The sequence below is a fragment of the Porites lutea genome, chromosome 12, assembly GCF_958299795.1.
Source record: "Porites lutea chromosome 12, jaPorLute2.1, whole genome shotgun sequence".
Taxonomy (NCBI): Eukaryota; Metazoa; Cnidaria; class Anthozoa; order Scleractinia; family Poritidae; genus Porites; species Porites lutea.
The window spans coordinates 8,244,095-8,268,685 of record NC_133212.1 but is presented as its reverse complement, the minus strand read 5'-3'; the positions used below and the strand labels follow the sequence as shown (position 1 = coordinate 8,268,685).

The window sequence follows — 24,591 nt, the reverse complement described above, 5'->3', positions numbered from 1 at the left end:
GAGGGCGACATCTGCTATTTGGAGAATAGTTGCGGAGCTGGAAAATCTAAACGTACACGATCGAAGATGAACTTAACATCGATGGAGGTAAGTATGTTTTAGCTATGTTTTTAAACTAGGAATTATTTTGAATGAATAATAAAACAATTATTGAATTCGGCCGGCTTTCGTATCATATGAAGAATTATGGAGATCTCGGCAGTGTGTTATCCGCCTCGGCCGATAACACCCTCCTCGATCTCCATAATTCTTCATAAGATACTCAGCCTCATTCATTTGTTGTTAATTAACCGATTAAAGATTAAATATTCACATTTTCCAACTTACCATAGGCCCCGCATCAGACGGGTTAGCACCAGATTCTTTCCTAACAAACGTTAGCAAAGAAGTAGAGCAGGATGGAACACCATGATCTGGCCATACAGTGTAATGGAACAGATTCACAGTTCGCTCAGCTCTGCTATTGGCTTTCTTTAGACAAAACGTTCGGATAGTGACGTCACTTAACTCTACTGTCTGTGTTAGATCTATTTGAATATCACCGTAAGTGGATCCCCATCCGAAGCCAATACTGATGGCACTTCACGCGACCTCGCTCTTCCAAGCTTGTTACCTGGGAGGGAATGCATACAGAGTTATAACTCATAAAAGTGAAATTTGTTTTCAACTACTGGTGCATATCTAAACAAGTGGAACAGCCGACAAGAGATGTCTATTCGCCATTTGCACATCTCCCTCAATAAACCTTATGTTCCCCACCCCCCCCCACCCCCCCCAAAAAAATGGTATTTCAGTAGATTAAAGAGAAATTAAATTTTTTTTTTTTGAGGGGGAGGGGGTAGGAGGGGGCAAAGAAGTGGTCTTATGGGAGATGTGCCACTGCCAAATATAGCGACAGCATCTTCTTTTGTTAGCAGGCATGGACGTGGGATCCGAAAAATTCGTTTCTACAAAGAGAGTCGTCCCAATCTTTGATTGGCCTACGGTCACTTTTTGAGATCAACAAGAATTGGCCACGGTGTGCATTGTCTGTGGCCTTGAAGCCACTTGAACACATCCAACAACGTCGATTCGGGGAAAATCGCTCTTAAATACTAAGAAAATCTGAAAGGAATTTGTTATTTTCTAGCAAAAGGCGAAAAGAAGTAGTTTCTAGCCATGGGCTAGAAACTATGGGAATTTTTGCACCATAAAATTGCCAACGCCCTATTTATGAATACAAACCATAACAATGGTGTTTGTGGTTTGCTCCCACACCATTCTCCAGAAGTCGTCAACTGTCTCTGGGAGGGGTCCCTGAGCAGCGATGTAAGCCCTCTTTTTTCTATTGACCTAGATACCCTCTGTAAGGGCGTCAGGAAAACTCGGCTATGGTCATAGGCAACAATATTATTGTAACGGTTCTTGAATCTGTTCTCTTGCGCTAGCGTGGCTTTCCAGTTAAAGTCCGCAGAGGGACGAAGAGCACTGTATTCTTGAAAGAACAACAGATCGCCATTTGCATGGAGGCGACGCACGTGACCTTCGAACTCCTCCACGGGTATGGATTCTCCGGGAATATAGTTAGGGTTGTCTGTAAATCAAGATAAGATGAGATAAACTTTGGTGTTAACTTCAGCAGGTTAAACCGGATAAGCTAAAACAGGTTTAACCGGAAAGAGAGTTGAGGTCATCAAAATAGTCTTTGTGAAAGGTTTCAACCCAGGACTCATTTGAAAAGTAGGTTGAGTTTGATCGTCCGGGTGAACGTAGTCCTGAATAGGACTGTTGTTGTTGACAGTGACTGACGTTTCGACAACCTGTGCGGTAGTTATCTTCAGTGTCAAATCTTTATTGGCGAATTACCTGTTACAAACCACGGGAAATTTTCATGAGAAACTTATTCGTTTGAACAGATCTAAGGCTAACCAACAAAAGAGATCTGTATGGTAAATGGGATAATGCCTGAGCTCCGGGGACTTCTTCAAAATAATGACCGAGCGCGTAGAAAAACGCTGCTTTCCATTAGTTTAGAAAGAGCGCGGGTCATTGTTGTCACTGAAGTTCCAACAATCAGGTGAACAATGAACTGCTTTTCCATTTATCAAAAAAATAACCTGTTAAAGAAAAATGATAAAATAAAGAATAAATTATAAATAAAAAACTTAAAGGTGAATTATTATCGGTGTTCAAACTACCAACTAACTAGTTGTCCAGCAAGACGCATGGGAAGTAAATGAATTGAGGGCTAATAGGACAATTATACGATAAAGTCATTTCACTACAACTACCAGAATCGTTCAGTCTGTTGTTCCAGAGATAACACATAAGGGTACATGGAAATTTCCATGTTCCCTTATGTGTTATCTCCTTAAAGGTACATGGAAATTTCCATGTTCCCTTATGTGTTATCTCCCTAAAGGTACATGGAAATTTCCATGTTCCCTTATGTGTTATCTCCCTAAAGGTACATGGAAATGTCCATGTTCCCTTATGTGTTATCTCCCTAAAGGTACATGGAAATTTCCATGTTCCCTTATGTGTTATCTCCCTAAAGGTACATGGAAATTTCCATGTTCCCTTAAGCTTCCCTTATGTGTCATCTCTCTAAAGGTACATGGAAATTTCCATGTTCCCTTATGTGTCATCTCTCTAAAGGTACATGGAAATTTCCATGTTCCCTTATGTGTCATCTCTCTAAAGGTACATGGAAATTTCCATGTTCCCTTATGTGTTATCTCCTTAAAGGTACATGGAAATTTCCATGTTCCCTTATGTCTTATCTCCCTAAAGGTACATGGAAATTTTCATGTTCCCTTATGTGATATCTCCGTAGAAGGTACATGGAAATTTCCATGTTCCCTCATGTGTTATCTCCTTAAAGGTACATGGAAATTTCCATGTTCCCTTATGTGTTTTCTCCCTAAAGGTACATTGCAATTTCCATGTTCCCTTATGTCTTATCTCCCTAAAGGTACATGGAAATTTCCATGTTCCCTTATGTGTTATCTCCGTAAAGGTACATGGAAATTTCCATGTTCCCTTATGTGTTATCTTCTTAAAGGTAGATGGAAATTTCCATGTTCCCTTAGGTGTTATCTCCCTAAAGGTACATGGCAATTTCCATGTTCCCTTAAGTGTCATCTCTCTAAAGGTACCTCTGTTTTATATACCTAAGGTACTTGGGAAATTCCATGTCTCTTTCAAGAACATATTATGCCTTCATTTCTATGGATTTCTTTTTTGCTTATCACTTGAAAACATATCTCTACAAAACACTTACGAAGGACCAAAGATAAAGCTAACAAGAAGTAAAATTCAAGATATTAAAGAAAAAATGTTTCCAATATTCATTTCTTGGAAAAATGCGTTTGGTAAATAATTTTGTTACAGCAGCTTTATTTTGCAAGAAAATCACTGTTTTAGGATATCGAATTTACCATAAGAATATGTCATTTAGCTACTTCCTAGGCAGTTAAAGATTTGTGCTTCAGAAAAAAATATATATATATGGGCAAGGGAAGAAAAGATCTCGAATCTGCCACCCTCATTGGAAAACAAGCCTTTGTACTGAATAGCAATTATAATTCGTATTTCTGCTATGGACAGATACATTAATTGGAAAAATCACTTGGAAAACCTACTGTCTTCATCAATGCGAATAGTGAGAGGCTCACTGACATTTCCATCTCCTTTGACAGTAGAGGCAAAAACTGTGACGCTGTAGTTGGTGAGCTCATTAAGACCCGTCAGTGTTGCTTTAGTTGTTGGGGCATTGACTAACTTGATTTGCGGACTGCCACCAGGAAGCGCCAAGTAGGTTATTGTATAACTCAGTATAATGCCATTTTGATCAGCTGCGGGAACATAACCCCACTCAACCATAATACTGGTAGAACTACGAATGCTCAACTTGACATTAGATGGAGGGGCGTTAGGTTCTGTGGAGAAAACAAAAATGCATTCTCAAGACGGTCTGTCGTGCAAGTACTAATTATAATGTAAAAAAACCACAATATCTCTCCAAGGTTGCGTATTCAATACAATGGCCTTTAATCGACAGTTTACCTCGCTGTTGGCATCATCAACCTTTTTTTATTATTTCAATTTTGATATAAAAAAAGGAGAGCAAAGTTTGATATAAAAATGGTAAAATTTCAGAACGTGATTGCCTCATCATCTTCATCTGATGACCGTATCACAGAACCTAAGCGATCCAAAACCACGCTACTGAACTTTCAGTCAACAACATACCGTATTTTGCTACATTTAAGGTTTAGCTGTGATGAAATACTTTCCAAAACAACGAAAAACTTACTATCCTCATCCGTAATTACAATAATAGGCTCGCTAACATTTCCATCCCCCTTCAAAGTAGAGGCAAACACCGTAATGCTGTAGTTGGTGTATTCATTGAGTCCTGTTAGATTAGCTTGAGTTGTTGGAGCATCCACTACTTTGGTCCGCTCAATGCCACCAGGAAGCGCTGTGTAGGTAACTGTGTATCTCAGTATGATGCCATTTTGATCAGTTGCGGGAACATCACCCCACTGAACGAAAATACTAGTAGAACTTGCGTTGTCTCCCTGGATGTTTGATGGAGGGGCATTTGGCTCTAAATAATAAAAGAAGAAAAACGACTCATTTTAGACACGGAGATTAACAAACACAACGCAGTCTTACAACGTGTGGTTTTAGTAGTGGGAATCTTGACAAAATAACAGTACAGTGCACTTACTGTCTTCATCAGTGATGACAATGATTGGCCCGCTTTCATTTCCGCCTCCCTTTGAAGTAGAAGCAAACACCGTAATGCGGTAGATGGTGAATTCATCGAGCCCTGTCAGAGTCGCTTCATTTACTGGAGGATCCACTACCTTGGGTTGTGGTCTGCCATTAGGAAGCGCTGCGTAGGTAACTGTGTACCTTAGTATGATGCCATTCTGATCGGCAGCAGGCACGCTCCTCCATTGAACAAAAATACTGGTAGAACTGGTGTTGTGTCCTTGAACATTGGATGGGGGAGCCTTTGGTTCTGTATTTAAAGGAAATGAGAAAAAAAGTAAAATAGAAATTTAACAGACAGAAATAAGCAGAGAGACATGCGCCGTACGTTTAGCAAGTAACACGTGGTTCTTAAGGCTAAAGGTTCTTAAGGTTCGATTCACGCAATCGAAGACTAAATCTTCGCATTTTGGATGTTGCTTACCTTACAATAAGATTCGACTGTATTACAAAAACTGGGAAGTGTGCGCGATGACGTAAGGGCTTAGCAGAGCGCTAGGCCTTCTAGGAGAGATCCGAAAACGTGTTGTGTCTCTTCCTAGAAAAACGTATGAGTGCGAACCTAATGAGCCTGTCGGAATCGGGAAAAGTCCCGTGAATCTTAGAGAAAACCTCCTCTTGTAACCTAAGAAACGAGCCTTTGAATACAGTTAAATACAGTTCAGTTCAAATTCGTCTACAGGAAGCCTTATGTGCCATGAGGCACGAAGAATAGTAGGTGAGGTGAGTTGATAAGGCCCATAAGATGGGTGGTATTTGATAAAGCCTTCAAACCCCTATAAGGGTCCTTGTCGAGTTCACTTCTTGTGACAACTGCCAGTACAAGCGCAATATTTTAACTTACTATCTTCATCCGTGATGACAATGATTGGCTCACTATCATTTCCAGCTCCTTTTACAGTTGAAGCAAACACTGTGATGCTGTAGTTGGTGAATTCGTGTAGATCTGTCAGAGTTACTCCAGTTGTTGGACCAATGAACACCTCGGTTTTTGGAGTGCCACCAGGAAGCATTTTGTAAGTAACTGTGTAACTCAGTATAATGCCATTCTGATCAGCTGCGGGAACATCACCCCACTGAACCAAAATGCTGGTAGAACTTGTGTTGCGACCTTGGACATTAGATGGCGGAGCATTTGGCTCTGGATAACCGGAAAGAAAAAAAAAAAGAAAACATTGTTTAAGGAAGACTTTTACACAATCGTAGGCAATCAACACGGGACTAGAAGTCTAAAAGACTAAAGTCGTTCTCTAAAAAATATGTATTGCAAATGTTACAAGCAGTTTTTTAAGACGCAGGGCGCCAATGGAGACCACCTTCGAACTGAATGGGCCACTCAGATTTTTACTTTACTTACTTAAACTGTCTACACCGAAAATGTACACTAGATAGTATATTTATTTTTATAATTACGTATTGTTAATTGGATTCACTCGTAAAAAGGTCCGTAGAACTTACTGTCCTCATCTGTGATGACAATGATAGGTACACAATCTTAGGCAATCAACACGGGACTAGAAGTCTAAAAGACTAAAGTCGTTCTCTAAAAAAAATGTATTGCAAATGTTACGACTTAGCTGCGACCCATGAATGCGCAAAACATTTTGGTCCTTTGTAACGTAGAAACTTAGCCAAGGACTGAGAAAAGCTGAGCTCCTGTTGAAATACTTATAATTTACTTGAAGCAATAATCTCGAAATTATTGCAGTAAAGAGCTTTATCTTGAAATTAGACTTACGCACGTCCATTTAATTTTTCTTAACGTTTCTGTCCAAGATTCTAGCTTTAATTTATTGGCCATTTTGTAGTTGCAGGATACTAAGTGGTGTTGTAATTAATTGCAATGTGGGTCCGTCATAATCTTTTTGACCTACCAATACCCAATTTGCGCCACAACAAGTTCATTGCGGCCTGTAGAACACTTGCTTGAAAGTAAGGCATACACATGAGCAACCCATCACCCAAATTTACACCGAAATAAATATATAAATAAATAATTAAATTGGGTGAATGGTTTGAAACCAGGAGTCATTTCATGAGTAGGTTGAGTTTGATCGTCCGGGTGAACGCAAACCTGAATAGGACTGTTGCTGTTGACAGAAACTGACGTTTCGACAACCTGCAGTGCCTTAGTCATCTTCAGGGTCAAAGTGAGTTGTATAACGTCAGTTGATGGCGTTCAATTCTGGTTATTGACCTGATTGGTCAATTAAGTTGCGACGTTATTGGTCGTCTTTCAGTTAAGCCGTGATGATATTGGCTATGAAGAATCGTAATGTCATTGGTGCGTTTCGATCCGTCCACTGTCACAGTTAAACAGTCGTTTATTTTTAGTCAAATTGTCAGTTGTCCAGTTGTTCTCTCGTAGTTAGTTTTACTTGATTTCGTCAATAAGTCGTTTGTACGGTGCCGGTTACTGTTGACTACTATTCAGTGGCGTTAGTTCCAAGTCAGTAAACCAGCTTTCTAAACTGAGTCGTTGATAGTAGTCTGTAGAATACGTAATACATGTCGCAGAGTCCCAGTCGATTTGATGTTTCGTCTGTAAATGGTGCTCAGCAATGTGATTGTTGACGTCACCATTTCTCGTCGCTCGTTTGTGTTCGGTCAGTCGCGTGCTAAGGTTTCTGCCGGTTTTACCAATGTAAGTAGCCTGGCAGTCTCAGCATTAATTTGATCTTTTATACTGCTCCCTGGCTGTCCTCCGGTTTGACTTTGTCCTTGACATTAGTAAGTAGTCGTCGTAAAGTGGATATCTCGAGTTATCGGTTTGTGTGAAACACGCATATTGTAAGGCTGTAGTATACGTGCGATAGTTTCAGGGGTGTCTCTGATCTACCCTATAGTCGCTGTTGTAACAGGGCCAGAGTTGACGTTGGTCTGGTCGCACGTATACTACAACCGTACAATATACGTGTTGCACGCAAACCGATAACCACCTTACGACGACTACTTACTACTAAATAATGTTCTACAAGATTTTGGCGCGAACTTTCATTTATAAATAATTGCTGTTTTTATGTATAACTCACAATACGAAATAACAACTTACTGTCTTCATCTGTGATGACAATAGTAGGCTCGCTAACATTCCCATCTCCTTTTACAGTTGAAGCGAACACTGTGATGCTGTAGTTAGTGTATTCATTGAGTTCTGTCAGAGTTGTTTCAGTTGCTGGAGCATCCACTACCTTGGGTTGTGGACTGTTACCAGGAAGTGCCGTGTAGGTAACTGTGTAACGTAGTATAATGCCATTTTGACCTGCTGGGGGAACATCACCCCACTGGACCAAAATACTGGTAGAACTTATGTTGTGTCCTTGGACATTAGATGGGGGAGCACTGGGCTCTGAGGAACAAAAGATAAAGACTGGAGATAAGGGAAGATTCATCGAAAGATTTATTCCAAAGGGCCTGTAACAATGTAACAATAACGAAACTCAAGCACAAAAAGCATTTCTTTTCCTAAGCTACTGGAATTTTTAAGGGATATCATTATGATATTGCAACGAAACTGTTGCGACCGCGCTTAACTCGGCCTTCCAGAGAAAGAGAAAACGATCATTCCAGATCCAATGCAATTTTGTGCATTTAAGTTTCAAATATCAAACAACAACAAACTTACTGTCTTCCTCTGTAATAACAATAATAGGGGCGCTAACATTTCCATGCCCCTTTGAAGTTGAAGCGAACACTGTGATGCTGTAGTTAGTGTATTCATTGAGTCCTGTCAATGTTGTGTCAGTTACTGGAGCATCCACAACCTTGGGTTGTCGACTTCCATTAGGAAGCGCTGTGTAGGTAACTGTGTACCTTAGTATGATGCCATTCTGATCGGCAGCAGGCACGCTCCCCCATTGAACAAAAATACTGGTAGAACTGGTGTTGTGTCCTTGAACATTGGATGGGGGAGCCTTTGGTTCTGTATTTAAAGGAAATGAGAAAAAAAGTAAAATAGAAATTTGACAGACAGAAATAAGCAGAGAGACATGCGCCGTACGTTTAGCAAGTAACACGTGGTTCTTAAGGCTAAAGGTTCTTAAGGTTCGATTCACGCAATCGAAGACTAAATCTTCGCATTTTGGATGTTGCTTACCTTACAATAAGATTCGACTGTATTACAAAAACTGGGAGGTGTGCGCGATGACGTAAGGGTTTAGCAGAGCGCTAGGCCTTCTCGGAGGGATCCGAAAACGTGTTGTGTCTCTTCCTAGAAAAACGTATGAGTGCGAACCTCGTGAGCCTGTCGGAATCTGGAAAAAGTCCTGTGAATCTTAAAGAAAACCTCCTCTTGTAACCTAAGAAACGAGCCTTTGAATACAGTTAAATACAGTTCGGTTCAAATTCGTCTACAGGAAGCCTTATGTGCCATGAGGCACGAAGAAAAGTAGGTGAGGTGAGGTGATAAGGCCCATAAGATGGGTGGTATTTGATAAAGCCTTCAAACCCCTATAAGGGTCCTTGTCGAGTTCACTTCTTGTGACCACCGCCAGTACAATCGCAATGTTTTAACTTACTATCTTCATCCGTGATGACAATGATTGGCTCGCCCGTACCAAACCAAACACTATTTTTAACATATTTTTGATATATTTTTAAAACTGTTTTAATTGTATTTGAGAACTTCATTTAAAACAGGTAATAAATACTATTTTTAATGGTGTTTTAACCTGTTTTTAAAGGTGTTTTAATCTGCTTTTAATGGTGTTTTAAACTGTTTTTAAAGGTGTTTTAACCTGCTTTTAAAGGTGTTTTAACCTGCTTTTAATGGTGTTTTAACCTGTTTTTAAAGGTGTTTTAAGCTGCTTTAAATGGTGTTTTAACCTGTTTTAAACGGTGTTTTAACCTGGCTTTAAATGTTGTCTAACCCTGTTTTCAATGGTGTTTTAGCCTGTTTATAATGATGTTTTAATCTGTTTGTAAAGGTGTTTTAACCTGCTTTTAATGGTGTTTTAACCTGTTTTTAAAGGTGTTTTAAGCTGCTTTAAATGGTGTTTTAACCTGTTTTAAGTGGTGTTTTAACCTGCCTTTAAATGTTGTCTAACCCTATTTTCAATAGTGTTTTAGCCTGTTTATAATGATGTTTTAATCTGTTTTTAAAGGTGTTTTAACCTGTTTTTAATGGTGTTTTAAACTGTTTTTAAAGGTGTTTTAACCTGCTTTTAAAGGTGTTTTAACCTGCTTTTAAAGGTGTTTTAACCTGCTTTTAATGGTGTTTTAACCTGTTTTTAAAGGTGTTTTAAGCTGCTTTAAATGGTGTTTTAACCTGTTTTAAATGGTGTTTTAACCTGGCTTTAAATGTTGTCTAACCCTGTTTTCAATGGTGTTTTAGCCTGTTTATAATGATGTTTTAATCTGTTTGTAAAGGTGTTTTAACCTGCTTTTAATGGTGTTTTAACCTGTTTTTAAAGGTGTTTTAAGCTGCTTTAAATGGTGTTTTAACCTGTTTTAAGTGGTGTTTTAACCTGCCTTTAAATGTTGTCTAACCCTATTTTCAATAGTGTTTTAGCCTGTTTATAATGATGTTTTAATCTGTTTTTAAAGGTGTTTTAACCTGTTTTTAAAGGTGTTTTAACCTGTTTTTAATGGTGTTTTAACCTGTTTTTAATGGTGTTTTAACCTGTTTTTAATGGTGTTTTAACCTGTTTTTAAAGGTGTTTTAACCTGCTTTAAATGGTGTTTGAACCTGTTTTGAATGGTGTTTTAAACTGCCTTTAAATGTTGTCTAACCCTGTTTAGCCTGTTTTTTCATGATGTTTTAATCTGTTTTGAATGGTGTTTTAATCTGTTTTTGAAGGTGTTTTAACCTGCTTTTAATGGTGTTTTAACCTGTTTTTAAAGGTGTTTTAACGTGCTTTCAAAGGTGTTTTAACCTGTTTTTGATGGTATTTTAACCTGTTCTCAATTCCAAATAAAATTAAAAAATAAAAGCAAGTTTTCAAAAACACTCTTAAAAGCCAGCTGAAAAACCCTTTACAAATGACATCACTTATATCTGGGGTTGTCTAAACCACGTACATGTATGTCTTGGGAATTTTCTTTGAAACTCACCATATTCACATACAGTTGTATGATTGTTTGTTAAAAATTAAAACACTACTAGAAAAGTGTATTCTAAAATTGGCCAATGAAATCACTAACTAAAGGTTTAATAAAGATTTCTTAAGGAAGATATAGTTTATTTTCTTTCCTACTATAATACAACTATTAGCCAAATTCATTTGAACAAAACAAAGGTCACAAGTTGTTGGTACAGTAATAACTGTCTAGTAAAATACTAAAGGACCCAGGGTGCAAAGAAAGTCAGTTTTACAGCCTGCCATTCGGGCAAGCTGTAGCTAGCATGTACTATAGCCCACAAGTCATTTCAACTAGCCCCAAAACCCTTTTTGATTAGCAAGATTGATTACAATCCTTCTCTAATATGAATTCTCCCCCCCCTCCAAAAAAAAAAAAACAGCACTTGCCTGTCGGGCAAGTTAAGAACAAAAATCACTAGCCCGACGGCAAAATCCACTAGCCCTGGCCTATCAGACACTCATTTTTTTGGACGCTGAGGATCATTCAATGAAACAACAGCTACAGATCTGGAAACAGATAGGCCAAATTAACAAAAACTAGAATAGACTTCACTGGTATAACTGAAAGAAATAAGAATGCCGGAAAGACATAATTATATTTGTTTGTTCTTCATGAAGCTTGATTTAATATTGCTTAGAGGTAATTTCTTCTCTAAGGCAAAGTTTCATAATAACAAGTATTATTATTCATTCAAAATATTTCCCTGACTCTGATTGGCTAAAAGCACTTGTTTAATTCACCATAACCAGTTACTGATGACCAAATTTGGAAGAATTTTGTCTTTAACGAGGAAATGACGTCAAAAATGCAGCATTTTCGCAGGTTAACCCTTTCACTACTACAGGCTAATGGCCCCCAACCCCCCATCTTCCTGAACAATTATCAAGGAGCTAAGATGGCTGTGATAATTAATCAAAACATGCATGCTCAGTAGATTTCAGAGCCTTGTTTCACACAATTAACTACACAGACATGAAGCCAAGAAGTCATTGTATAAGTCTAAACAATTAATAAAGATAACTATCCCTGCATTCACAAGATATTTAAGATAAAATCGCAAGTAACGAGAAAAAATTCAAATTTGCCGCCATTTGCAGTGCCTATTGTCAGACTTTGAATGAGAATTTCTTTGTAATCCATCACAATATGGCTTACTTTTTTACAGCAAAACAAGGGAAATTGTTAGAATATAACAAATATGCCAGATTTGTGTTCACAAAGCCAGTTTTATGACTGTGTAAGGCATCGTCATAGCCTGTTCGGCATAGTGCCACGTTGCAAAATGCTATATTCGTATCTTGTTTCCACTTTGTAGTGTTGTAGCCCTTGAGTGTTCTTCGCCCTGTTTATGCACTGTACACATTTCCGTTTTCTGCCCTCCATACAAGCTGAAACATATTGATTTGAGGGTACAGCATGGTTCAGTTTGGAATCTTGTTCCATCTACGCTTTCGCTTTCATTGCAATAAACCATCGATCGTTGGTGTGCGAGGTCAAGTTTGAAATCAAGTGTTTTGCGCTTCGATCCAATGCGTTCCGATTCAAGAACACAAGCATTACAAACAAATACATTAAAGACGAACCAAAATATGTATCTATACCCCTTTTTTTACTGCTACCCCAAACAAATAAAAAGAACGAAGCTGATCAGCACGATCCACGCCGCCCATGCGAGAAGTGTAAACATCTGAAATTGAAACTCTCGGTTTCATCCCTTGCGGTTGAGTTGTTGTCGCTTTTACTGTCTTCAGACTCACTTTCGCCGCTTTCCTCCTTAGAAAATTCTTGCACTTCAATGTCAGATAAGTCTGCATCAACATTCACATCACTAAAACTTAAATTACTCTTACTATCATCGTCAGAACCAAAAATCGCATTGATTCGGCAGCGGCCATATTGATAAACAAAGATAAAATACAAGCCTAAAGCACGTTCAAATCTACTGAATATCTATAATTATATTATAACTAGCGAACTAAATTCTTTTAAAATCAAATAGATAAAAGAAGGAAATGCTCAACCATTTGGCTTTTGGTTTGTTTTATGGCATAAGAGAAATCCAGTGTACAAATCCCGTGCGTAGGTTCACGCACGTACGTCTTGGAGCGAAGCCAAACTTCGGCCCTTCACTACTCGCCTCATGCAATAGTTTTGTATGCGCACTTCGTGTGATTTGATTGGTTTATGCCTGCCCATAACAATGGAACAATAAGTATTGACAAAGACTGCCTTACCTAGGGTATACAGCGCATTTTTTTGCACCCTTTTCTCGTGGCCGCTTTTGGCCGCTCTAGGAAAAAATTGGCCATTTCCGGCCGGCCGCTTTTGGCCGCTTTAGTAGTGAAAGGGTTAAGGCACCGTTAACCGAGAAGACCTGGGGACGGGGTTGAGTTGTTTTGATTGTCAACTTGAAAAATGGCGGACATTTCACTCGTTTCAAGAGTACGAACTAGCCGAAAACATAGCTAAAAACAAGGCACGAACAGCAAGAAGACAACTCGAAGGGTGACATCTGCTATTTGGAGAATATTTGTGGAGCTGGACAAACCTAAACGTGCACTATCGAAGATGAACTTAACATCGATGGATCGATGGAGGTTAGCATGTTTTAGCCATGTTTTTAAAGTAGGAATTATTTTGAATGAATAATAAAACTATTATTGAATTCGGCTTTCGTATCATATGACGAATTATGGAGATCGAGGAGGGTGTCATCCGTCGAGGCAGATAACACCCTCCAAGATCTCCATAATTCTTCATAAGATACTCCGCCTCATTCATTAATTGTTAACTGTACATGTAATTGGCAAAACTAAGCGAAATATAATAAGATGCCCTCTAGCTGCCTTATCCAACAATCATTAAGTAACTTGCACTGTTGCTGGGACAGGCAATTTTCCTCCACCATTAATTCAGGGTTAGGGTACAAAATATATAATCTACACTGTATTGATAGCATCTGAGTTCTTAATTGTACATCACAGGACACTAGCATCATTAAACATAACAATCTGTGAACATTGACATGATGTTTCAATTAAGTAATAGTATTATTTTTTTCAATTTGAAAAAAGCACATGTACACTGCAGGTCTTATTACAGCAAACAGTTGATAAGAAAGAAACCGTATTAGTATGATTAACTAACATTAGTTGTGGCAGAATCTGTTGACTGAAAAAAGGTTTTTGTATTCCTTAAGTTATTATTACTAGCATTGTCCTAATAACTATTAGTCAATGGGTGTCTGTATAAAATTGTTTGAATTTAGAGAAAAAAGTGAGGATTCACTCTCATCCAGGTGTAGGTCCTAAGAAAACGTTTTTTTTAGGACTTGATAAATTACTGTTCTTTAGTGCATAAGGAATATGAACAAGGCAAACAGAATTGATGCTAGATACACTGTAGTACAGGCTATACAAAGAAACTGGCAGGGATATCTGCATGGCTTAAATAAACAACAGTTCTTTGGGATTGTCAGAAAAGGACATTACTTGTCTATTTTCAAAGAGTTAACTACAAGAATGGTGCAACAAAATGTTTGGGCGGTATTGCTTTTCAATGGAAAAGTTGGAGACGTGAATATATATTCAGTGATTTTGGTTACAAATAGTTATGGTTGGTCCTGGGACTCATCTTGTGAAAAATATTGAGTCCCAGTCCAGAAACATAGAGTCCCACGTAAAAAAAAAAGTCTGTAATTGAAAATGCTCGGGCCTTTGTGTAACCAGACAGTTAATCAGACTCCAAAACTCTGTATTACTACAGTACAAAAGAGCAAATCAGGGCAAATCTGTGCCTTCTCAGAGCAAATCTATGCCTTTCTTTTCTTATTCATTTCAACATAAGAAGCCTTTCTGCTAACCATGATGGTTTGACAATGCTGCTATCAGATCTACAGCATTAATTTGATGTTATTGGCCTTTCCGAAACAAAGATAAAAATTAACTGTGATCTAGCTAGCTAGTTTAGATTTTTAGTTATTTTGGGCGTCCCACTACTGTATGTTCTGTTTATTTATTTATTTATAATTATTTTCTTGTAAATTCTTCTAGTTGTCTACAGTAGTAGAAAATAAACTGTTGTAAACTGAAATTAAAATACAGTCCTTCTAAAGGCTAAATAACTGCCATAACATAATAACTGCCACAGAATACACAGAAGGGATATTTCTACAAATACACATGTTAAGATTTTTTATGGACCTTTGCATCCATTGGAATGCAACGCCATGAATATTATTATTTTGCATCTTTGGGGATTTTTATGCATCAGGAATACAGGATGCAGAGGTTAACAAGTCACTACATATTTTTTTGTATGGACAAGAGATTATTAGAAGATTTTGGTTTAAAATGTAATCAATGAAAATACTGGATGTCAATTATAGCTTGTGGTTGTCGCTTCTCCAGAAGCTACACTGTATATAGCTGATTAAGTAAAGGTTGGTTATTTGGCATTTGGGCATACCAAACAATGCAATATGATTTCCCTGAGTCACCACCAAACAATAGCTTACTATTACTCAATTCCCGATGCCCAAAGTAACCTTTAATGAACCAGCTGTACATGTGAGTGTATGTATAAGGTCCTGATTGTTTATATGTAACGAACGAAATGTCAAAATATCATGTTCCTGAAACTTTTTAGGAATTCCCAAGCAGAAAAATAACCATTTTAGGCTTAACTGAGTCAACATAATAAGTTAAATGTCTATAATATATAATTTCATTATTGAATTTTACTTGCCAACTATACATACATTCATTCTCGCAAGACGTAACACAATAATATTTGATTCCACTAAAATCATCATGAATCTTGCAAGGCCTAAGCCAGAGCATTCACTATTGGTTTTGTGGTTGGTATTGCTATGTGTGAGCGAAAGAGGACGGACACAAAGCTTAATCTTAACGTGACATATTTGGCGTGAGAGCAAGAATGTAATCTGATCAATTAACTGTAATGGAAAAGAGTCATTTCGATACGAACTTAAGCAGTGAAACTACAAAAATATTGCGATTACCTGATATATAGTTATTGCACGTGAGCAAGAAAAACAAATGTCGCGAACTATTGGTTGTACATCTCGACTGAGTCAATTTGTATCTGAACGAGTTGCATCGCCTAGTAAATCGAAATTACTTTGTATCAAAACGACCGGTATGCAAACACTGCATATAAACAAATCCAAAATGGCTCTTGGTAATAAATTAATTGACAGCGCTCTTCGAAAGGCCAGATATCCAACTGTCCTTTTCATAACACGTATGCCTAGACGTTCCAATAACAGATTATTCTAAAATAAGGAACAATCGTACTCACATTTATTCGCATCGCGAAGACTCAAACACCGGTACAGTACGTGTATTCACCAGTTGAACTTAGATCCGTTCCTTTAACACTAAAGGCCAGTCGCTGATAACTTGCAGACATTTTGATTCGTGATTAAAACAAAATCTGCGCGTCTGGACAGTCCACAGAGTTGACAAATACTCTTTTTGCGCAGTAAAGAGCAACGCAACGCACGTTGCAACCATCAACAGCCGTCCGCCATAATTTTAAAATACATAGATGCTTTGTTCCTTAGCACGTGGTTTTACCACGTGACACTATTCCGCGGGAAGTCCTCGGGCGCGTGCTATTAAAGGAGCTGTGTCACGGCTACTGCGCATGCTTGCATTTGACAGATGCAAATGATGTAAACAAGGCCATGTTTATATGAGCCCATGTGAAAAGCCGACTCGCGCTGCGAAACCTTCATCGAGATTCCTTATTGTCGTTAGAACCTTTTACAGAAATGAGCCTTTCTTCGGAACAAAGTCGCTCTATGTATTCGTGTACTAATTTAGCCACAACTTTCTTGCCGCTTTTGTAGTCAGCGACTCGCGCTCTACTCTTCCCGGACTTCTGAATACCGCAGTTTATTCCACTCGATTGCGCGAAATCTAGTCAACATTATTTCCTTCCCGTTTGCGCAGGACAACGTCCCTAACTCTTGCCAGTGTACAAGCACTTGCTCTACGAAAGCAGGAAGAAAAAGGACTGGATGTCCTTGCAAAACAGCCGGTCGCTACTGGGGAGAGGCTTGTTCGTGCAGTCGACGAAAGCCGTGCAAGAACAGAGAGGTGGGGAAACAAAGCTCGGTTGAGGTCTAAAATTCGCTGGTAGGAAGTACTAGTACAGTTTGCGATTTCTTTTTTATCATGTGAAGGCTGCATCCGTGGCATCCCAAGGATGGGGATTCGTGCAAGGACCGCCAGGCCAACCAGATAATGGTCTTACGGAGGAGCAAGAACGGGACATGGAAAATCGACGAGTGAAGGTACAATACTGAATTATAATTCATAGTCGATGGCACAAAAGATAGTCCTTCAAAAATCTCACCTGCTGTTCCTTTATCTAGTAAGTTTTCCTTGTAAAAGTTGTTGATTGTTGCTTCCCCTAAATGGAGCAAATTGTCTCGTTTGTGTGTCATGTTCTGAAGTGTGCAAGATTTCTTAGGGAAGTCCCCTTTTTACTAGTTATTTTCTCGTCGATTACGCTCTTAAAAAAATCTACGTGTCAAGCTTCGACACAATGTGATAAAAAGTAATTGTCCAGCTACTCTAACAAATTATTGCACTATTTTTCAACCTCACAGGAGTTTATCCAAACCCTGGAGGAGGAGCTAGCAAAAAAACTTGCTACAAGAGCTCTACGGAGGGGAGTGGGCAGCATGGACTATATAGATATGCTTCTTATCCAGGAGGACCCAGAAGATGAGAATGATGATGCCGCTCTCCCATCTTCCCTTTCTCTATCTCCCCCAGAAGTGTCAAGTCCAGCACCACCGAACCCTGCCCAACCTACACCTGCATCCACCCCAGCCTCAGACTCGAGCATATCTGGAACATCAGCTTCAGGTGGGCCCTCACCTTTCAGGCCACCGCCAACAGCATCTATGGCAAGGTCAAGTGAACCAGTGCCTGAGTGGTGCAAATGTGGACGTTGCCGCAGAATGTCGCAGGAGGTTGAGAACCGGTGCTGTAATTCTCGAGACTGTGTCTCACTTAGCGCACGCTTTGGCAAGCTATGCCTGGACCCTGATTATTTACAATTAAGTATAAAGTGTTCAGGGGATATCAGAAACGACCGTCAAGATAATAGCAGCAGAGCCTTCCGAAAGGCTGCCTATCGTCATTATATAATTGAAGAATATGGTTACCTTGGAAAACACAAAAGAAGGGTATGCCCTTCATGCTGTGTATGGAAAATTCGAGAGCACTACCCTTCCTCAACTGGGGTGTACATGGGGTTCAAACCTCGCTAAAATGGAAATAACTTTTTGATAGGTTTCTACAAGGAATTTTTAATTGCAGTTGGTTTGTTCAACCTCATGCCATACCCCCAACCCCACCCCCCTCAAAAAAAAGTTGTCCTGGATTGAGTACCCCTGTGAATATTGCCCCATGAAAACAATAGCATTACAGCTGTATTTGCATTGTGGCAGTGCGAGCAAATTTTATAATATGGATAATTAGACACAAAAACGGATTCCAACGGTTAGTTTAATAAGGACCAACCTACTCCGATTCTTACATTTACTAACCAATCCTTTGTCTTCGGTTAACTTTTGCATTATTTAGTTTCACATATTGTGCATTAAAATTATTAAACAATTCTCATAGGTTATATTTAATGTCAGTTTATTGTCAAAAACATCACTGTTGCTTATCGTGCATCATACATGACAGTCCTTCTTTGATGAATATTTTCTTACACTGCACATGAATACATAAAGGTTCCATATTCATTACATATTTTACATCATGTTTGCTAGTTTTTCTTAAACCTGCTGCTGTGCTGAATAAAGAGCTCGCGTGAAGGTGGGGTTGGCACCACAGCAATTGTAGGGGCTATCCTCCTTGGGTCATCAGCTTCCATTGGGACTGCCCTCTGCATATTTTCATTCTCCTCCACACGTAGACGAAACACTTTAGCCAGAAGCATCCAAATATAACCATAGTCTTTGGCCTGCTTTACAATTTTCACATTTCAACTCTTTGTTCTTTGGTTGTACTTCCGGGTCACCACCAACCTATTGTCACCAGCCATTCCAGCAACTGGACTTTCCACTGGTGGAGCAATGACAGAACCGTCATACTTGCCTCTTTTCACAGGGGTCGAGGTGTGCAAATTAGAATCATCTGCAAAACAATATGCAACATATTATAACTTTTATTTCAATGAAAACAGAATTAATCCCGATGGACTGTGTCCATAAATGTTCCGGCCACATGCACTGCTCACACAAAAAAGGAGTCCCTGAACAGGGATTCCAGATCGATCTCGTGCATCTAGTTACCTGCTTGGGGTTGTTGTACTGGACTTGACTCTTTCGTACTCTTCTTCATGGCTTGCTTGGCTTTTAAACTGTTAAAATAAAGTAATATTTAATAGGTAGTTAGATTCGACGTTGCAGCTTAGACTAAAAAGCAATATAAATGTAGAAGTCTTATTTTCTCACCTTTGTTGCCTTCGCATCTCAAACGACAACAAATGCTGCAAGAAAGCAGTGTCGGTGGAGAAGACACACTGAGCTTTCAGCGTTTTAAATGTGTCCAGAATGTCACGGCGGACGTAAATCCTTCCATGGGACTTGAGCCACGAACTCCGAGAGTCAGATCTCTTCTCTATGCTCCTAACAAAGCTTCCAGGTGACAAGAGCCTACGGCCACTGCCGTAGCGTTTACCGCCTCGAGCCGACATCCTTCGCTTGGAGCGCTAAAAAGCGCTTAGGATTTCCACAATTCTCCCAAAAATTACTGTAACACGAAAGCCTTATGTCTAAATAATTTAAATATATAGATAAAATACAAAACGAACACCGATTAGCGACGATGGAAACAGATTTTCACTTGATTTGTGAGGATTCGCGTCGGTTTGATTTCTTGTTGGGCTGAACACTTTTCAAAGAACTGAGCATGCGCAATGCATGTGACACGGCTCCTTTAAAGTCGAGCAAATTTTATTCATCCAGCATGATTTATAAACGTAGGAGAACAATGTGGGAAATTTCTTGAGCGTTTGGTTCTTCATGCAACACGGGAGGTGAGCGTTTATTTATATAATTTTGTTCAGGGCTTATTTTATCTTTGTTCACCGTAACTGCGGTTCTGACTCAAAATCGATTAGATTTTTTTTATAATACAGTATTTAGCTTACACTGCATGGTAATGTTACGTTATGGTTGATGCGAATTTTGGAAGTTTCAAAACTTAGTAACTGATCAATGATTGATTTAAAATCTGGCTGTGTAGAGATATACACAGAGAGATTCGATGAATAATGATTGGGGATCGATAGATCTTTACACTGTCACACACTTTGACACAACGCGCGTTATCAAACCGGTCGATGTGCTCGAAATGCATGCATATTTCGATACTTTATTTGACTGATGAAGTTTAAGGCTTATTGTTCTTTTTTGTTGTAAGATTCATTAGCTCCCAACTGTATGGCAGCTCAATGTCTTGGTTTGTTAGCGGATTTAGGCTTAATAATTTTGTGGCGTTTATACTTACCTGGTTACTTATTAAGTACGCGCATGATTAGAAATCGGATGTGTCCAGAATTGAGAATTCTCATCAATTTTTTTTTGGATTGACGACGAAACACTTCTGTCGAGATGGCTTATCTATATGAATAGTGCCTTTGTAGAATGGGCTGTGTCTAGACGACGAGTTCTTATTTCTTTTGGCAGACTGTATCTGCATGTCTATTGCATTTTGTTTTTCAAGTCCGTGACTGCGGGTATCAATTTTTAAAAATACCCCGAAAACAGTATTTAAAATCTGTTTGAAAATAAATTTGGTTGACTTTTTTTCCTTTGAAGTATTTTTCTTACCATAAGTCAGCCGGTTTTTTTCAAAACACCCTATAAACAGCCTGTTTAAGTTAGGTTTGGAAACAGGTTTCCATTTAAATACCTTTTAAATAAGGATAGGTTGTGAAAATACAATAAAAACAGCTAGTTTTAATCCTGTTTGGAGAGATTTCAAGATGTTCGTCATTTCAAATCACAATTTAAATTGAACTGCCTCTTAAACCTTCTTCAAACATGTTTTAACTATGCTATTTATGAGCTGTTTAAGGTCGTAGACGAGGAAGTATATTCAAAATAATCTTTAAACATCCTAATTAAAACCTGATTTTGAACTTTACTTGTAAAAACTACTTTTTAAATCTTTGATTTTAGGTTCTTCTTTCCAAAATGCAGTTTAAATACGGTATTTAAAAAGATTTTAGCAACTCGCCAGTACTCTCTTTCCGAAAATATAGTTTAAATACTGTATTTAAAATGTAGTTTTGATAGCAAATATATTTCAAATACAAGGAAAACCAGGGAAAATGTTATAAATATTATTCAAATAGATGTCAAATACAATTCAAACTTTTAACGCTATTTTGGTTTTAGTCGTGAAATATAATAAAAATACCTCAAATTGTGGTAAAAATAGTTCTTAAATAGTGTAAATAGCTTTAAACTACTTCACAAATAGTTTTAAAATACACTTGATTTGGTGCGGGTGACACTATCATTTCCAGCTCCTTTTACAGTTAAAGCAAACACTGTCATGCTGTAGTTTTTTTCGCGTTTTTCTTTTTTTAAAGGTTTTAAAAGACAGTTTTAAATGCTATCATAACTGTATTTTTAGGCTTTCTGAGTGTAATTACAATTTCGTAATTTAAAGCAGTTTTTTAAGACGCAGGGCGCCAATGCAGACCACCTTCGAGCTGAATGGGCCACTCAGATTTTTACTTTACTTACTTAAACTGTCTACACCGAAGATGTACACTAGATAGTACATTTATTTTTATAATTACGTATTGTTAATTGGATTCACTCGTAAAAAGGTCCTTAGAACTTACTGTCCTCATCTGTGATGACAATGATAGCTTCACTGATATTTCCACGTCCCTTTGAAGTCGAGGCAAACACTGTGATGCTGTAGTTGGTGTATTCATTGAGTCCTGTCAGTGTTGCTTGAGTGGCTGAAGCAGGGACAAACTGAGTCTCTGTTTTGCCATTAAGTTCTAAAGCTGTGTAGGTAACTGTATAACTTCGTATAATGCCGTTTTGATCAGGCTGTGGAACATCACCCCAGTCAACAAATATACTGGTGGAGCTAGTGTTGTATACTTGGATGGCGGAAGGTGGAGCATTGGGTACTATCCAAAAAAAGGGAAATAATTAGACACACACACACACACAAATCTTTATTAAAGAACAATTCAACATTAAAGAACAAGAGAGTTTAATCGGGTAGGAGTCACTATAAAACCCATACAAATAGGATGTTTATAGTGTGCAATACTTGTGAAATCAAAGTTTTACAAAAGTATGAAGATAAGAAGAAAATGCGCATTGCATGATATACTTAGGACAAGCGTAGAAAAGATGTTGTGGTCTTTGTTTAAGCTAGTATATACAGTGGGTGTAATGTAATCCTAATATATAGATTTAGCCAGGGCTAAAAGCGAAGATCTCGATAATATTTAAAGTTTGTTCAAACAAAGTGTAAAATCGTGTAATGCTAAGCGGCGAAGGCAACGCCGGAGAACGGTGAAAAACAACAATAGGTCTTATTAGCAAAAAAGCAACTTTGCACCTGCAGCACACTTTTTTTGTACATTTCTTTGCCGTTGTTTTGCACGACTACAACGTGAAACTTCCAGAAACTTCTTAGTTACACGTTTTATGGAGAAAAAATGTCGTAGGTGTTCTCGTTCACTTTTTTTTCACTACCGCTTATTTTCACCCTACATTGGTGGCCGCTAGCATTTCTCGGTTTGTTACCGCCGCTACAAAATTTTCATGTTGTCCTTCCAATAAAAAAATGTGTCGTTTGTTTTCTTTTCTCTTTGAGCTTCGCAGGTCTGCCGCCCAATTCATCTTTTTCTCTGTCTTTCTCTTACTCTATATTCCAAATTTGTGGACATGACAATTAATCTAAGCTTAATACTTTAGAAATTACGAATACAGGAACAATTTTCGCTTTCCGTTTTCGTCTTTATTGACTCTTAAGTAGTCTCTGCTTTACAAGACACGGGTGGGTATGCAATTTGCCGCCAAAATAACCCCGAGCTGCATTTGGTTTGCCATACCTGTTGATTAAGTTATTTTACATTGATATGCCTGTGGTGCGGACGGACGATCGGTCGGTCGCTCGGGCGGTTTACGGTCACGTGAAACCAAATTGTCGTAGGATGGGTAGATTTACTGAGCTATGGAGCTCTGCACGCGCGCGCTTAGAGCTCTGCTATGAAAGGACAAAGACTTTAACAGCATTAGTGACCTTGACCGTTATTTATATAAAAAAGAATGCAGCTGTTTGTATATCGCAGCCAAATTTTGTTTGTTGGTTTCTTTACCATGATAACAAGGTATCATGAATAAATGCTTTGCTCTTCAATCATGCATGTCGTTTGGGAAGGATGGATAAACTATACCATAAGAATGAAATACCCTTCATCAGTCTTTCCGATCACTCGCCTGGGGACTAAGAGTATACCATATCAAGATTTTTCTTTTCCAGTTATGCTCCTGTTCCTTGAGAATATTTCTTCACAGAAAGATGCATTTTAAGTTTAAAAATAGGGAACATTGAACACGAGACAAGAACAAGTATCTACGAATCTGTGTAAGGGCACTAAAACTTTCATTGTATTGCGAGTCTTCCCAAACCGAATTTACGAAAACGAACGAGAGCTCCGCGTGGTGGCGCACTGGTTCGCTGAAGAGATGACCCAAGCAAGAATCTCAACTGTTTAGGATAAATGGCCACAAACTTGAAGTTTTCAACTGAAACCAATGATAAAACTACAACAACAACAACAACTAATCAACATCTCTTCGGGAAAGGTGGAGACAAAAATCCGCCACAAATTAGCAAATACTAACGACAAACTAAAGAAGATGTAAACAGTGGCAGGTCAGAGTCCCGGGAGGTGGTCGGAAATTTTTTTCAACTAAACGTCAAAGGGATGCCAGTACGGGCTGATGACAATATCTGGAAGGGCCGCGCAAAACATATAACAAGTCTTTTATACAGAACTAAACAAGTTCGATCTCCTGATTGGCCAGGGAACCACCGCTTGCACACTACTAAGAAAAGGGAATTGCCTTGAAATAAAATGACATTATGATTCCATCGTCTTATCATAATGTTTGTTTTAACTACATCCCTCAGTTAAAATCCTGCAGGCAACAGATAGTTGAACTGACAACAAATGAACATTAGATAGTATATTCATACATTGATTTCAGTATTTAAAAACGTACAGTTGAAAGTCGTAGGATCGGTTATTTAAACAAAGTCTAACATAGAACGCGGTTTAAGACACTCACTGCACCTCAAAATCGCTTTCTGTGGTGTGTATCATTAAGTTCATAAAGCTTTGTTAGTCTTGTTGCCACTTTTGAGAGCAGACAAGAATAAGATGTGAGAGACGGCCAGATTTTTAAGAAGGGGATGTGAACTCAATTTGTTCATCTCTGATTGAGTTACCATTCTATAAACAGTTCAGAAAAGAAAATAGGGTTTTTGGGATATCTTAAATGTTAACGGAAAAGAGGAGTATGACTCGAGCATCCTCGGAGACCCAAGGGTAGTCAGTCGTGTCAGGAGAAAAGGCGGGACGAAAGTTTTCAAGTACGGGCGAAAGAACCCCTGGGTGCCGACTCTCACTGGACCATTTCCAAAA

The 24,591-nt window shown here is 38.5% G+C and overlaps 1 protein-coding gene and 1 pseudogene across 1 annotated transcript; both read right to left on the bottom strand.

Moving 5' to 3' along the window:
- Positions 1 to 24,591, bottom strand: part of LOC140953663 (tyrosine-protein phosphatase Lar-like) — a 111,313-nt pseudogene that overhangs the window by 2,288 nt on the left and 84,434 nt on the right.
- On the bottom strand, positions 18,567 to 19,797 carry LOC140922008 (uncharacterized). Its single transcript, XM_073372030.1, has 3 exons — positions 19,352 to 19,797; positions 19,190 to 19,257; positions 18,567 to 19,031 (listed from the first exon to the last, which is right to left on the bottom strand). The coding sequence occupies exons 1-3, from the start codon at positions 19,591 to 19,593 to the stop codon at positions 18,880 to 18,882; spliced, it is 462 nt and encodes a 153-aa protein (XP_073228131.1). The 5' UTR covers positions 19,594 to 19,797; the 3' UTR covers positions 18,567 to 18,879.